The sequence below is a fragment of the Dromaius novaehollandiae genome, chromosome 1, assembly GCF_036370855.1.
Source record: "Dromaius novaehollandiae isolate bDroNov1 chromosome 1, bDroNov1.hap1, whole genome shotgun sequence".
NCBI lineage: Eukaryota > Metazoa > Chordata > Aves > Casuariiformes > Dromaiidae > Dromaius > Dromaius novaehollandiae.
This window is the reverse complement of record NC_088098.1, coordinates 60,397,293-60,412,267: the sequence shown is the minus strand read 5'-3', so window position 1 is coordinate 60,412,267 and position 14,975 is coordinate 60,397,293. Positions and strand designations below refer to the sequence as shown.

Sequence of the window (14,975 nt, the reverse complement as noted above, 5' to 3'; positions counted from 1 at the left end):
TGCTGACCTACCTGGCTGACTGGAGCACTTCCTCCCCATGCACACTGAGGCAGGATTTGTGGTTGGCAGTGTTATAGTGGTTACTGTGTACTTTTGTAGTATCAGAGTCCTAAAGCAGCTACAGATGTTAAGGATTGAATCATTGTGCATTACTTTTTTTTTAAGAGGGGAAACCATGGCACCTGGGTACTGCAGGTCCTTGGGTGACATACCTACCAGAAGACTGAGGGCAGAATGGAAGAGCCTCGGCTCAGCGCTGTCTTCTGGGCAGCAGTTGCAGCTCTCAGGGAGCTGTGACTCTTCCAGTCTGTCTGCCAGTCCCTCTCCTATCACTTACCCTACCCTGAGCAGGAGGGGGACCTTGATGATTCCTTCAAATCCCTTCCTGCCCTTGGAGTTTGTGATTCCTCATTCTAGCCCTTACGCTCTATGGCTTGCAACTAGGAAGCCCATAATTGGGAATATAGCTGTTGCTTTGCAGACAAGATTTCCTGCAGGTTTTTATTTCCCTTTGTCCTGGAGAGGAGGAGCAGGATATTTAAGGGGAGAGGATGGATGAGAGAATGTGTTTCTGGCTCTAGAAGTGAGTTTAGGCCCAGAGCTCTACCACAGATCCCTGTGCAGTGCTGGCTGTGTGGGTCTCTCCTAGAGCCTCAAGTTCCATGAGTAAAATGGGACAAGAGCACCTCCTGCCGCAGGGAGTGGCATGTGGATGAAGGCCACTCCTCTAATGGAGTTTGTGCTTGTCAGCTGCTTTAGCTGTGTGAATCGTGTTTGCATCTTTTTAGTGGCAGACGTGGGGTGAAATGCTTTACCTTATACCTCCCTCTTAGAGGTTTAAGCTAAATCACATTTTCTCAGCTGGGGCTGGTAAGAGCTCACGCACAGTCACCAGTTGATCTGCAGGAACTTCCTAAGTCTCTGTAACATGATCACTGTCTGAGCAAAGCTAAGCAGACAGTTGTGCTTACCTGGCTGTATGCCAGTATTGTTCAGATAAGTCTTGTTTGTGGTGTTATTGGTGCTCTCAGACAGATAATGGAGCTGAGAGTGAGCCTTGGCAGGTCGCCTCTCAGGTCAGACACCCGAAATCCCTCCAGAATAGGAGAGTATTTGGGACAAGACACCCCCTTTCCTGCTCCTCCCCATCCTTTCTTGACAGTCCTGTCTGGGAGGTGTTGGGAAAGTGCTAAGTATATTGTGAGTTTTCCCTCTCCTCTCCTTGCAGTTCATTTTTAGTGCTCCCCTGCTGTGTTAGGGGCTGGGTAGGATCTGGTGGAGGAGAAGGACAGGCCGCTGCCATGTGGCAGCCCCAGACCCTGAGGATGTGGCTCTGTTTTGCAGATGGAAGATGAGGACTCCATTCTGCCTCGGAAGCTGCAGGCTGCCTTAGAGCACATCTTGGAGCAAAGGAACGAACTGGCAAGCGACAAGGAGGAGGGCTCTGTGAATGGCAAGCAGGGTAAAGGACAGTGTCTTTCAGCTTAAAACCATGTTTCTTCCTGCCCCTTCTCCTCCTGTTACTCCTTAGAGAAGAACTAGGTTTGGCCTGAATTTAACACTGCAGAAACTGGAGATAGGTCAGGATTTTGCTTGAAGTGTTATTAAATATCCCATTGCACAGTCCCTATCCCCTTCCTGGTTCTATCCATTTCCTTACGGCTCTAGGGAACATCCGTAATCCTTTCAGGTGGGGATTACATAGGCCTCTCTCTGCTGATGACCATGTGAGTGATGCAGACTCCTCTAGTGGACAGTCCATGTGCAGAATTAGTCTCTGAAGCAACAGTGCAGGTTGCAAGTGACTGGGCCAAGGCAGCTCTTAGAGGGAGTATGTGGTTATAACCTGGTTGCAGAAGAGCCAAGATAGAGCTAGGTGGCTTTCAGATTAATAGCAGCCCACTCCTTTTATCCATGGCAAGCACTTCTTAGGATGGTGTCTCTGTCAGTGAGCTTTTTCCACTCAGGCTGGATCTGAAAAAAGTCAGTGAGTATGTACCCGGAGTGGGTAAGATGCCGCAGATGGCTCTTGGAGTAAAGAACGCTGCTCCTCCTAGCATGTCTTTGCAGCACTGCCCTCACTACTCCCTCTTTCATCTCTCCTTAGAGTCCAGCCCTTTGAATGAGGTGGTGTCTGAGGCCTTTGTCCGCTTCTTTGTGGAGATCGTGGGCCACTACTCCCTCTTCCTGACACCCAACGAGCGAGAGGAGCGGACTCTGCAGCGCGAGGCCTTCCGGAAGTCTGTCTCCTCTAAGAGCCTCCGACGCTTCCTGGAAGTTTTCATGGAGACGCAGATGTTCGGGGGCTTCATTCAAGAGCGGGAGCTGCGGAAGCAGGGGATCAGAGGTGAGGGGCTCTGCTAGGGTCATCTGCAGTTGTGGAAATGTTGCTCTTGCTCCTGCAAGAGTTGGGAAGATTCACACTAGCAGCCAGCTCCATCCTGAGCAATGTGGTGGGAGGCCGTAGTGTGCAGGGATGCTAGGAGGGAGGCAGTAGGAAAGCACTAACGTGGGCTGATGATCCGTTCTCATATCCCTACGTGGGCTTCAAGAAGTCACTCATGGATCTTTCTGTCTCTATTTCCCTGTCTTCCCAGAGGAGTAGCATCTGGTAGTTCCTTACTGGGGTTACAGCCACCCTTCACCACTGCAATATGTGACATAAGCTGTATCCTCCATGTGTGCCCCTTCCATTCCTTGTTGAATGACATGACTGTCACAGGAGGGCATGTTGCTGGAACTGCTTTTACTATTGCAGTCCTTCCTCCCAGGCATGGGCACTGGGGAAGCGTGTCTACAGGTAGAACGGGCTGGATTGGTTATGCTGTTTGGTCTAGTAAAAAATACGAATGTTCATGTCCTTCCCAGAGCTGCTTCTGTTGTTTCACTCCTGTTACCCATGGTCCCTAGGGTTCTGCTGGCAGCCAGTTTCTCATCCCTACTGCTGCACAGTGCTGGTTTAGCAGTTTCCTCCGAAGTGCTAATGAGCAGCAGACTTTTGAATAGGTGGCTGGGTAAAAGGGTTTTTGCAGAGTGGTAAAACGTGGCCTCCGCATCATGATTCCTCAGATGACCTCACTTTCTGGACTTAGCCACGTTCATAGCAGAATGAACAGAGGTTTTGTCTCTTCCTATGTCAAGTACAACAGATCACTCAGCCTTGCAGTGCTGGGGGAGGAGGTAGCAGGCATGGCTGGAAGCCCCACAGACATGGACAAAGCTCCTGTCCCAGATCTGGGCTTAGCTGATAGAGGGGTTGGGCAAGTTGTTCACTATCCTGTGCAACAGTTCATTGGTAAGCCAGGGCAGTATCCTTTCAGATGTGCTTCTCACTTTTATTTATAAGGAAGCAAAATAGAAGTTGCGGACTTCTCTCTTCCTACAGGTCTGTTTGAGGTACGAGCTCAGGAGTACCTGGAAACACTTCCCAGTGGGGAGCAGAGTGGAGTCAATAGGTTCCTGAAAGGACTAGGTAAGGGACTAGCAAAGCCACTGGTTTTTCTTGAGGTTTGGGTTCTTCTTCCCTTGATACCAGGCCCAGAGATTCAACATCAGGGGTTGTTCACCATGGGGTGTCAGGACTCTCCCAGTGACTAAGTGTGGCTTCTTGCAGAGCAGTGCTTTGAGCTTTGAGTGGGTGATTAGTGCCTGATCCCTGGCAGTGGGGCAGTGGGTGGGGGGGAACCACTACCTGGTGTATCCTGCTCTGGCTTGCTGGTGGATCTGCCGCTTGCCTGGAGGTTGGTGGGGGACCCAAGTTTGGACCATGAACTGTTCTGAGACTCCCAAAGGAGGAAGGAGGGTCTGAGGAGGCAATGGAGTGACCAGTGACTCAGGGCTGGTGGATGCTCTTCCTAGTGGGGGGAGTGACAAACTCTCCCCGTGCTTCAGCCCTACCTGGAGGAATCAGCAGTGGGAATTGCCTAGGAGTGCTGAGAGGCTGAATTCAATTCTTACTGTAAGGGGGTCGGGAAGAGAGCTCCAGTCAGAGGTTAGAAGCCCTTGATGAGGGGCTAGCCTGGACTAAGGGAGCTCGATCTTGTGTTCAGATTGCATCCCTGTCTCTCTTGTCTAGACCACTCTGAAAGAGCAGCAGTGTGTGGGGGGCTGGTGTACCCTGTCTCTTATCCACGCGCGGTCTGGCCAAGTGAGCTTAGTAATATGTTCGCCTTCCAGGACTGCTGGGTAAATGGGGTCTGGAAGGTGTGCCTGGGCCCATGCTTGCAGGTCCCAGTCTGCAACACTGCTGCCAGGGGGGTAAGCAGAGCAATGACCTGCTCTGCAGGCACCTACTTCCCACCTGGCAGGGCAGGTGCCTCTGGGTAAGGACCCCGTGCTGACAGCAGGGGCGATTCTCTGTATAGGCTTACTGAGCCAGTGGCAACAGGAAGAGTGACACTTGTTTTGCCTGTTACTGTGGTAAGTCTATTTTCCTTTCTCCATCTCTTCAGGTAGCAAAATGAAATTCCTCCACAAAAAATAAGAGTGAAGCACGTGCTCATTCCATAGAAGAGAAGGGCTTTACCATTTAACAGCAACAAATCGGACTGTTACCAGTCATTCCCATTTGGCCTGCTCCCAGGGGCCAACGGTCTTGGGTGAGCTGACCACTGGAGGCAAGAGGAGACCGGGATGTGCTCACGCAGGTGTGTGGTGCCACAAGAAGATTGGATGACCGTGGAGCTGCCTGGAAAGTCTCTGGATTTCTACAGTACCATGCACTGGACCAAGCGCGCTCTGAACTCTGCACTAGCATGTTGCAGATGTCCCAGCGGATTGGATCTCTTAACTAGTCAATCCTTTGTTTTGTTGTACTTTTCTATTTATATTGGGGTTAGAACAAATATTAACCGATGACTCTTGCCCTGCCTCCTCTCCTCCTGGTGATACAGGAGGCCAGAATGGGACTCCCACGGGGACTGAGCAGAGCTCAAACACCAAGGAGGGGAGGAAAGAGGAGATGTATGGAAATAGGTCTTTGCAAAATGAGGACGCTGAGGACTGCAAGGATGCAGACTGACCAGGAGGAGCTTACGAGCAGGGGGAACAGGTGAGGGGGAACCACTAAACCTACTGAGGACTTGATTGGCCAGCCTGCTACCAAGGTAGCTGTGCCAGGGGGTCCTGGCACAAGGAGAGGCCTTTCCTTATGCAATGTAATTAAAAGTGAGTGGTGTAAAATGTATACAACACCTTGGGTATTCTTTGGGGGAGAGCTGTGTGTCTGCTCACTTGTCCCTCTGAGACTGAGTGTTGGGCTGGAGGAGACATATAGCAGCTGAGCCCTCAGCTTTGTTGCACCCACATACCTTGGTGCCAAGTGTGCCTAGTTTCTCTTGCCTGGGCTGCTTGCAGACAGTCGAAAACAGAGCTCTCTTACAGGGTCTTGCCTCTGAGACTGGCTTCCAGATGGTTGGATGGGTCCTCCTCTCCCGCTTCTGAGCGTTGCTGCTGATCAGCTCAGGCATTACCAGTCAGCCAGTAGTGTCTCTTCAGCAGTTAGAAAACATAATGACGCTAGGTAAGGCTGGTTAGAATAAAAATCAGGACATCAGCTCTACCAGGAAACGCTTGACGGTGGACCTATTTGAAGGTGCAGTCTGGAGGAGCTCCTGTCTAGGTTACGTGGTTGCTACTTGCCCTCAGTCACTGGGGCTCTCTGCAATTTTGAAGTCATATCTATGGTTGATTGAAGCCATGAGAGGAAGGAACCCCCTGCAATGTCTAGTCCTCCAAACTGCCTGGCAGAGCAATAAGCAGCAGGCAGGAGGAGCGTGGCTGCTGCTTTTTTCTGTGCTTTCTGAGGGGAGGTATCAGGACCTGCTGTTGCCGCTCCCTCCAGTTCGCCTGCTGGCCTCCTGCCTCTGTGGGAAGGAGGCATGGAGTGGCACAAGGGAGGTATGTTGAAGTTGCAGGGGGTTGAAGTCTCTTTCTCAGCTGGTGTGAAAGCTGTTTCCCTTCCACTGCTTGTGAGGGCAGCCAGCCAAGAACAGCTGGAGCATCCTTTGGTCTCCTCTGCTCTTCAGAAAGGAAATGAGGGCAAGTTTACTGCTGCCCGAATGGAAAATCTCTTCCTCTGCCCTCCAAGAGGGTTGCAGGGCAGTTGGCTCAGTGAGAGGTGCCTGCAGGCAAGGGAGAGGTCCTTGGGACAGCGATATTCGGGGCACCTGTGCTATGCAGCACTGCTGGGGTTTTGCAAATGGTCCCTTGTGATCAGTGGGCTGTTGTGCATTAGAGGCCTTTTTGACCAATATCAAGGTTCAAAGGAGCTCGCTTCTGCTCAATACGATAGGAGCTGAGGATCCACTGCCTGCTGGGGTCTTTTGAAGCCCATGTTTCCAAAGATTCATACAGCGGCAGCCACTTTCCCTGCTAGAGCTGATATTTAAGTACAGAGGAGATGGGTTGTGGCAGGGTGGTGGCAGGAATGGGTGGCTGGGCAGATGGGGGAGATGGTGGAGGGATGAGTGAAGAGGATTGATACGGTGCTTTGTTAGCTCCCAACATAACGGGACACATTACATCTATGATACACAGTGCTATCTGGGTGCCATGATAGATAAGGGACAGCAGTAGTATCACACTGGGTGCGGGGACAAGTCAACAGACAGCACCACAGTCTCTGCGCTTCCCAAAGGATATGTGGAGACAGTTGAAGTAGCGATAAAAAGGGATTGGACAAGCCAACGTGCAGCTGAACCTGCAAGCGTGTCCGAGGGAGCATGCCCCACGTGTGGGGGGTCTGCAGACTTAGTGCAGTTACTTGAAACATATGGTGGTGTGTTTGTTCTTAGTCAAATTCAGTACACTAGGCTTTTACAATACTATGCTCATTTATTATAGTCTGTGCCACAGGACTCTTTACAAAGTGAAAAAAGAACTTAGAGAAAGTACCCGAGGGAGGAGACACGCAATAGCCGTGTTCGCAGGTGAACTGCGGAGTGAGGGAGAGGCAGGGAGGCTGTTCAGATGCAGGAGCTGCTTCATCAGATTCAATGTGTGAAAGAGCAGAGAGAGGTGATAGGAGAATGGGGGATGGTTTGTGGAGCAGAGAAATTGGCAAGAACTAAAACCAGACTTTAAAGACCAGAAGAGCGACTCTGAAGGAGATGCAAGCCTATATAGTTGTGAGCACGACATGAGCTCTGCTGCACGGTGAGGGCAAAGGCGTTGACCTCAGCGGGCACAGAGTCAGGCCTGCCAGCGTCCTGGGCCTGTTTGTGGATCATCCCCTGGGTTTTCTGGGCCTGGCACCCTACTGAAAATTTGCACTGTTTAGTCTACTTTGCCACAGGAGGCAGTAGTGGCACACCAAAGGAAATTGTGAACTGGGGTGTGATGTAAGGTTAATTAAATGCTGTATTTTAGTTCTCTTTTTAGAAGATGTCTTTCCTTCCGTCACTGTCCAATCTAAATGAATACCTGTCTTTCTATCTGAAGCTGTACATAGAAAAGCCCTGCCTAACCTCCTAGCTGTAATTTAATAATCTGTTTTTTTTTCCTAGGGTAGTGCCAACAGCCCGAGCCAGCTGTTGCTCATGGTCTCAATACAAAGGCTGATGAGGGCTGGTGATGTGGCCAGCTGCCCTCCACTTGCCCTGCCAGATTTGGTCTTTCACAACCTGGTTCAGTCTTAGGATCCTCATCTCAGATGGTAGCTTTATCTAGTCTGTGAAGCGGTAACTTCTGCATCTAAGACCCCATCTCTCCTCAGGAAGGAGTTTTCTTGATAATAATTAAAGCACATAAAAATGAGAGCATATGATGCTTCCTGTGTGTCTGCATGGGACAGGCCATAGCTGTCTTTTACTAGCACCAAGGTACAGATCACTCCATCTGGAAGAACTGAGTGATGTCTTTAAGCCACATAGAGCAAGTTGGATGAATAGGTTAAAGACGCTGATTTTTTTTTCTTCTGTACTTTTATGAGCTTGGGCATATAGGAATAAAACAATTAGATCAGGATGGTGGATCTTTTTCCAGCTCTAACAATCCCAGGATTTACAAGGACCAAAGAGAGGAATTTCTGAAACACTGGAACAACCTCTGCAGTAAATGAAAAATCTTGAAATCTTGCAGTGGAGAATTTGTGTGTGAAGCTTATCTTCACAACCAAAAGCTCTTCTTTTTTCTACTGAAAACATGCATTTTCTTTGCTTTGCATTTTTTAGTGATAGAAAAACTGGGTTTTGCAAAGCTTAGGTGCACCCATACATGGAAAGGCATTCTGCTCTCTCCACAAAGTGGCCAGGATGCCAAAAAAGCCCTGTAGAGAAGTAAATGGAGAGGATGTTTCAGCTTGGTTCCAGCCTCTAGAACTGGGTGTCCTAGGCTGTCCCCCTGCAGCCAAGCCTCTGCCCAGGAGTTCTGTGTTACCTTTCTCAATTGACATTTCAACAGAGTGGGAATTGTTTTTCTTCCTCCATTGGAACCATGGTAAGGAGTTGGGAGGATTTCCTGGGATGCCCGAGGCTACCAGATTTCTTAGCTGAACTTCAGTTTCCGTGTGAACGTTCTGAAATACTGGCAGCTTTTACCTGCAATATCCTAACAGCTCAAAATAAAATGGATTATAAAATAGCCACATTTGTTGTATTGGGGGCTGCATGTAACAGGACAGCTCCAAGTGTGATCTGCCAGCACAGGGCTCTCTACCCACTGAATATGTTCATTCGCAGCTCTAAGGAAAGTGGGAATCAAACCTATATAGCTTACAAAATCCTGGTGGCTAAAAAAGCAGTGGTGTGAAAAGCACAGTGAAAGAAATGTTTACAACTTTGTAATTAAGGGTTTAAAACAAAACTTAGACAAAAAATTCTGGTCTCCAGTTGTAGGACAGCCTCTCCAGTGTTATGTCAAGCTGTGTTGCTCCAGGATGAGCAGGACCACATGTCTTTAAGTGCTTTATATGCTTTGGAGGAATCCACCTGCCAAGAAAAGATAAAAGAACAGCTGTGCTAGGTCCAACCACAGGTCCACTTAGCCCAGTATCTTTCCCATGGACTGTGCCAGCAGCAGATGCCCAAAGAGGACTGCACAAACAAAGCATATATAATGGGTGTGCCCTATATGCTATATAGACTTTATTCCCAGAGCATTATACTTACCCACTGACACGGGCTTCCTGTGTCAGAGCTGGCATCTCTGTATTTAATAGCCTTGGATGGGTTTCTTTTACATGAATATATATATGTGTGAGTGTATACAAACTTGATAAGAAAAGAGATGAGTCTGTAGAAAGTATTGATTTATTGAAAGATACTGGAGATGCCAGTCAAGAGAACAGGGACCTCCAGTTTGTGCAGTTAAAAGCTGAGGTCTCTGCTACCTGCCACTCCTCATTTAAGCAACTCTTGTACATCGACATGAGCAGTGTTGCTCAGCTGGGAAACCATAATACTTAAGTGTCTCTGGAAAGCTTTACATCTCCTTGTCTCCTGTGTTTTACCAACTAACAAGCTGCCAAAGCTGTAAGGCTGCCAAGATGCTTGTGAGGCAGATGAGGCAGCTCAAGTCCAGAGATGCCAATTAAGTTTCCCCAAGTTTTTACAAGAAGTCTGTGGCTTGGCAGGGAGCAAAGCCCGCACTGGTTGACTCCAAGCCATTGGTTAAACCCTGTGCTCTTTTCTGCTCCTCAGCTTGCCTGTGCAGGCTGACAGCAGGGAATGAGGGCAGCCACTTTCTTCCAGAGGGAAACAAGGGGCAGGGTTGTCTGCAAGGTCAGGCTGAGGATTTGAGCATCAGGTTTTGGTCCCAGGGCTTCACCTCTGCTGGGCAGTGCCCTTTGGATCTGCTTTTCTGCCAAAAGAAGCAGCCATCCTCAGAGGTGCTCAAGGACCAGCGTAGAGCGAGTGAGGACTGCAGTGGAAAAATGGCATTACCGGCACTTTCTGTCCCATCAGTCTTTGGCACCTGAGGCACCTTGTGTCTCCAGAAACACCTGCGAGGTTTCCCAAGAAGGGAGAGCCAGGGGAGGGAAGCCCGCACGGCCCTCCCTGAGGGGAACCCTGGTGTGGTAGTTGGCATCATACCAGGCAGCTGAATTTGGGAGGCAAAGCTCTCCTGAACCTTCCTAAGGGAGACCCTATTTTGCTGGGTTTGGAGGGGTTTTGCTGAAGGGCTGCACCTGCAGGTGGCTGGGTGCTGGGCGACCCTGGTGCCCCACTGCCGCAGTGCGCTGCTAGTAGAGGGGCTCACGCTCTACCTCTTTCCCGGGAAACCGCTTTCAAGTCGCATGTCCCCTTGGGCAGCTTGCAGGTGTAGAGGCCAAGGCAGCCGTCGCAGTCAGAGGGCTTCTGGCAGGGCCGTGACTGAATCCCGTGGCAGGAGTACTGAAAAGGGAGAGAGGTGGCCAGAGTGCCAGTGTCTGACATTTCCCAGCCCCGCTGGCTCCGCAGCCTGCACACCCCACCGTGCTCGTGTCAGGGCTCTGCTGATTGCGTGATCAGCGCCCTGGCCCCCACGCTGCTGAGGAGCTTGTGGTGTCCCCAGGCCTGATTAGTTATTTTCTGCGTGGGCTCACTGAAAGTGTACAGAAGTTGCAAAGGAAAGGTTTGCTGGATGCCCGTGGGCCAGACTTACCTGCAGGGACTCTGTACTAGCGCGGAGACGCCAATGAAGGAGGGCTTTCCACAAAAAAATTCCCTGAAATAAACCTCCTCCTCCTTAAGAGGTGGTCAGCAAGACCAGAGACTGACAAAACGCCCTTCTGCAGAAGCTTAGGGTAGAGCTTTGTGGTTTTATTTGAGCAAATTACGTACCGTTCCTCCTTTGCGCAGGAGCCTTAGGTACGATCCCATTTGATTACCTGCCCCGGTGGCTGCAGAAGGACTGCAGCCTTGCGTAAAGCAAGCAGCTCTCCTGGCAAAGCCATAGCAGGAGGGCAGCCATTCAGCCAGTCACTTAGTGGCAGTGTTAACTGCTCAGCCCCTGGGATGGCCCTTGCCGGCGGTTGTTGTCTCCGGCAGTTTCAAACTGACAGCAGTCAGAAGTCTGGAAATTAGAGGAGCTCAGAAGATTCTTTTAACCTCCCCCCGACAGGCAGGCCGAAGAGGCTTTCATGAGAAAACAAAGCCAAGTTGCAGAAGATTATATGATGTAATGGGATGAACATTTGCTGCTGGATGTTTGGCTTTCATGTAAAACAGATAATTTAAAAACTGAATGAGCTGGACAAACTGTTTACCAGCCTATAAAGTGGTAGCTTTGTATAAGGATACAGAGAAGTTAGGGACAGAGGAAAGAGTTTCAGTGTTAATTTATTACTTCTTTTAGCAGAAAACGTGATAAGCCACTGAAATGCATGACTGAAAGGATGCTGCAGGTGGGCTCGTGGGTGTAGTCCTGGACAGGCAGGTGCCCCACCAGCCTGCCTCCTAGGCACAGAGGTTTTGGGGATGCCATCCCTGATAGATTAGCCTGGCCAAGCGTGGCCAAATGAGCTGTCTGGGGAGATGGTGCCCGTTTGGCAGGCTGCAGTACAAGACCTCAGAGCCAGCGGGCATGTTGGCCCAGGGGCCACCAGAGCAAGAGCTTGGGCCATTGGTTTGCCACTGAAGTGGATTTCCCTGGCCTTTTCCTTGAAAGCAACTATTGCGTTTGCAGAGAGAAGATGCTGCCAGCTCTCTCTTGGGCAGCTGCCTTCAAACTGAGGGAGACAGAGCAGGAGAGACTAAAGACACAGGCTAAGACCCTACAAATCACCGCTATTTTTCTTTGGGCTTTGTCGCTAAGCTGTCTGGTTGGTCCAAATTGGGTGCATGCAGCAGGAGACTGGATACCTTCCTCTGGGGCATGTTGGTTTATGCAAATTTTGCTTATGTCCTATCTAAAGGCAGTTATGATTTGATAAACAAGATAAGTTCTTTATTTGGGAGATGAGACAGCAAAGGAGATTTCTTGGGCATACTGAAGAGTTGTGCTTCCCTTCAGCTAGTGCCTGCAAGGAGCTGTGCCTGTCCAAGAAACGAGGGGCAACCCTCTCAAATCAAAGGATGGTGCCCCCTGTTACAGAGCTGGGAGAGCTTGGCAGCAGAGTGGTTGCACGGGTAAGCGTGAGACCCCAGGGAGCCGGGGAGTCTTACATACACTGGGCACGGAGCAGGACTGTCTCCTCCACACGGTCAAATGTGCCCAATCTGCGCTTGAGTCCTGACCTACTCGCTGCCAGCACACACAGCCATGGGCTCTGCTTGAAGCCCCACAAGATACCAGGTAATATTCTAGGGCTGTTAATACTGTCACTTGCCTCCACCCTTATTTGCACCACAAGCAGAACATGGATTCAGTGCTGGGCTGTGTTGCCAGCACATTCATGCTGTGCTTATGAGGAATGACCTGAAAGCAGCTTTTCTGCCTGATGTTCACATGAACACGGCATGCTCAGGTCCTGCTCCTGCTACAGACCTGTGTCCTGGCTATTTTTAATGTGCCCATAGTGCTACACAGACTACCGGGGAGCTACTCTTTGTGCATGACTATTGAGGTTCATGCCGGTACCAGGGAGCTTAGCTTTGAATCTGACAGCTGACCAAGCTGGTTGCATGAATATAACGAATATCAGGTAAAGCGCTAACGATGGGGCTCAGTATGAGTCAGTCTGTGCTTCCCGTTGTAGTGTGGGTGCAGTGATACCTCTGCCTGGAGAGGTAGTGCAGCTCCATCCCTGTTCTCCCAAGATCCCCAGACTTGGATGCCTAGTGCTGATGTCTGGTTGTTCAACTGCAAGTGTTTGGGTGGTAAAACCTGCTGGGAACAGCAGTGCTGAAAAATACTAACTCAGATTAGAAATCTATGCTGTGAGAATGCACTTTTTTTTCTGTATTCCAGCTTGGAGATACATTTTTGAGTTGTCCTGGTTGGTTTCCTTGTCTCTGAAGCTGTGGTACTGCTCCTGCTCAGGACCTGTTCCTAGGTATGTGCTGAGCAAACCAGCTAAGGACTTCAGATGGTTTCCCTTGATAACAACTGCTAGTGTTAGAGATCACCTCACTCTCTCCCTAGAGGAAGCAATGGAGCTGCAAAGCAGAGGAAAGAAGCTGTTTCTTTGGCCCTGTTATGAGTTTATGAGGCCGTATCGTCTTTGAGGCCACTCTAAGCCCTGCAAACAGATCAGCTGAGCTTACTTGCCAAACTGCGTGCACCTATGGAGTGCCCTTGTGGGAGCGAGGTGAGGGCTGCACTGGGTTGCAGGGTAAGAGCGGGGAGCCTGGTGCTGCCAGACGACCCTCTCCCTCCCTCTGTGCCCTGCAAACCCTCCGCGTGCTGGTCCCAGGCTACAGTGGTAGGTCAAGGTAAAATTGTGGGCCTCCCCACCGCTACGGACACCGCGTGCAATCAGGGTCTGAGAGGGCAGACTGCCTTACAACAGAGGGGGTCACACTTACCGTGTCCGTGTTGAATTTCCCGTAGCCTTTCAGGTAGTGGCTCAGTCCCAGGCCCCTGTTTCTGGAGGGTTGTGGCTGGTGTTTCTGGGGCTTGCTGGCAGCATCCTGCCTACCGCTTCCTAGCAGGAGCCCAGCCACGGCTCTGCTGGTGGCCACCTTCCCCTCTCTGGTAGGAGGGTGGCCTCTTGCCAAGCCCTGCCCAGACAGGTTGTCCTCTTCATATGCAGGCAGCTGAGGGTCTGCTCTGGTGCTCTCGGCTCCCAGCTGCCTCTCTGGGGCATGATCCCATGCTCCCTCAGCCAGAGCTGGGGCCAAGGAGAGCTGCATCAGGAGGAGAGCAGCAGCACCCAATGCCTGAACCTTCATCCCTGGTTGGTGGCTTCAACTCCCTGCCACTTGGGGTTCTCCTACCCAGCCAAAGCTGCCAGAGGGAGGAACGGAGGTTGGGGCTTCCTCACTTCCTTATGACTGGTTGCTGAAGTCATTTTATAGAGCAGAGACCTACCCCCCCAGGCACACAGCCCTTTCCTCCCACCCCTAGCATGTCCCACCTCCCCCTCCATGTGCAAACAGGGCTGCTATTGCTTGCAAAGGTCCCAACCCCTCCCTTGCTCTCCCAAACTCCCCAGCACCCCTCCCACCGCTACCACCCCACCGCTCCTCAAAGGTGGGTAGGTGTGTTTGTGCGTGTGTGGATGTGCATGTTTCCCACATACGATCAGAGAATATTTTAGCTGAACAACATTCACAGGCAGAAGCAAGCAAATAAGAAGCAAGTAAGTGGGGCTGCTGGCAAAGTGTTTGCATATGATAGGGGGAGAGGGATGTGTAAGATGCAAGTGGGTCCATTTGTTCTCAGAAAAGACAGCTGTTATATTTTTATTATGGTTTCTTAAGGAGACAATGCCGATGTGATAAAATGTTCTGTCAGCTCTATCTCATCCCTCATATCTTTTCAGTTCTTTGACAGTTTTAGCCAAATTTGATGGAAAGGTTGCAGGCTCACAGGTAATGAGTTGCTACAAGTTTTGTGGAAGCTGTCTGGGTAGAGGAAAGAAACCCAATGAATTCCTCCACCAGTTTCAGTGGAAGCTCATTTCTTATTAAACACCAGAGAGTCCACACTGGAGAGTCATGTTACAGATGCCCTGACCTAACTTCAGTTGGCTTTTGTGCCTTACCAGACACTAGAGGTCTGCTCCTCAGTCAAGGGTCCTTACTGGTTTACGTGTTCTGTATGAAAAAAGGGCAAGTGCCTACTCCAGGCTTACTATAAATCAGCTTAAAAAAACCAGCCAGCACTAAGAGCTAAATTCACTGGAAATTAGGTTTGATTAGTTCCAGCATTCACTGAACTGTTTGCTAAATACCAACACTGACTGCAGTTGCAGCCTATGCATCTCTTGTGTTGGGAGCACGTGTGACTTTTCCTCCTTGCTTCTATGGGAAATGCCCCCAGTACCAGCCCATATTTGGTATATCACTTGGATGGAGAGATGACAGATTATGACTTCCTCACAAATGCCCTCTCAGTGCGTGGCTGCAATCACCATCTCAAACACCAGGGCTAACCACTTCCCCGCTGAGTCC

The 14,975-nt window shown here is 50.3% G+C and overlaps 1 protein-coding gene across 4 annotated transcripts in view; it reads left to right on the top strand.

Annotated features, from left to right (window-relative positions):
- Nucleotides 1-8,581, top strand: part of DENND2A (DENN domain containing 2A) — a 69,222-nt gene extending 60,641 nt beyond the window's left edge. For 2 of the 4 annotated variants that reach the window (XM_064514176.1, XM_026119746.2), the window contains exons 17-20: nucleotides 1,345-1,462; nucleotides 2,108-2,347; nucleotides 3,386-3,472; nucleotides 4,452-5,190. In XM_064514176.1, coding sequence (XP_064370246.1) covers nucleotides 1,345-1,462; nucleotides 2,108-2,347; nucleotides 3,386-3,472; nucleotides 4,452-4,483 — 477 coding nt within the window. In that variant the 3' untranslated portion in view covers nucleotides 4,484-5,190. Of the gene's footprint in view, nucleotides 1-1,344; nucleotides 1,463-2,107; nucleotides 2,348-3,385; nucleotides 3,473-4,451; nucleotides 5,191-5,382; nucleotides 7,368-7,505 lie in introns of those variants that run through there. The other 2 variants (XR_010389756.1, XR_010389758.1) reach the window with 2 other exon arrangements.
- The last annotated feature ends 6,394 nt before the right edge of the window (nucleotides 8,582-14,975 follow it).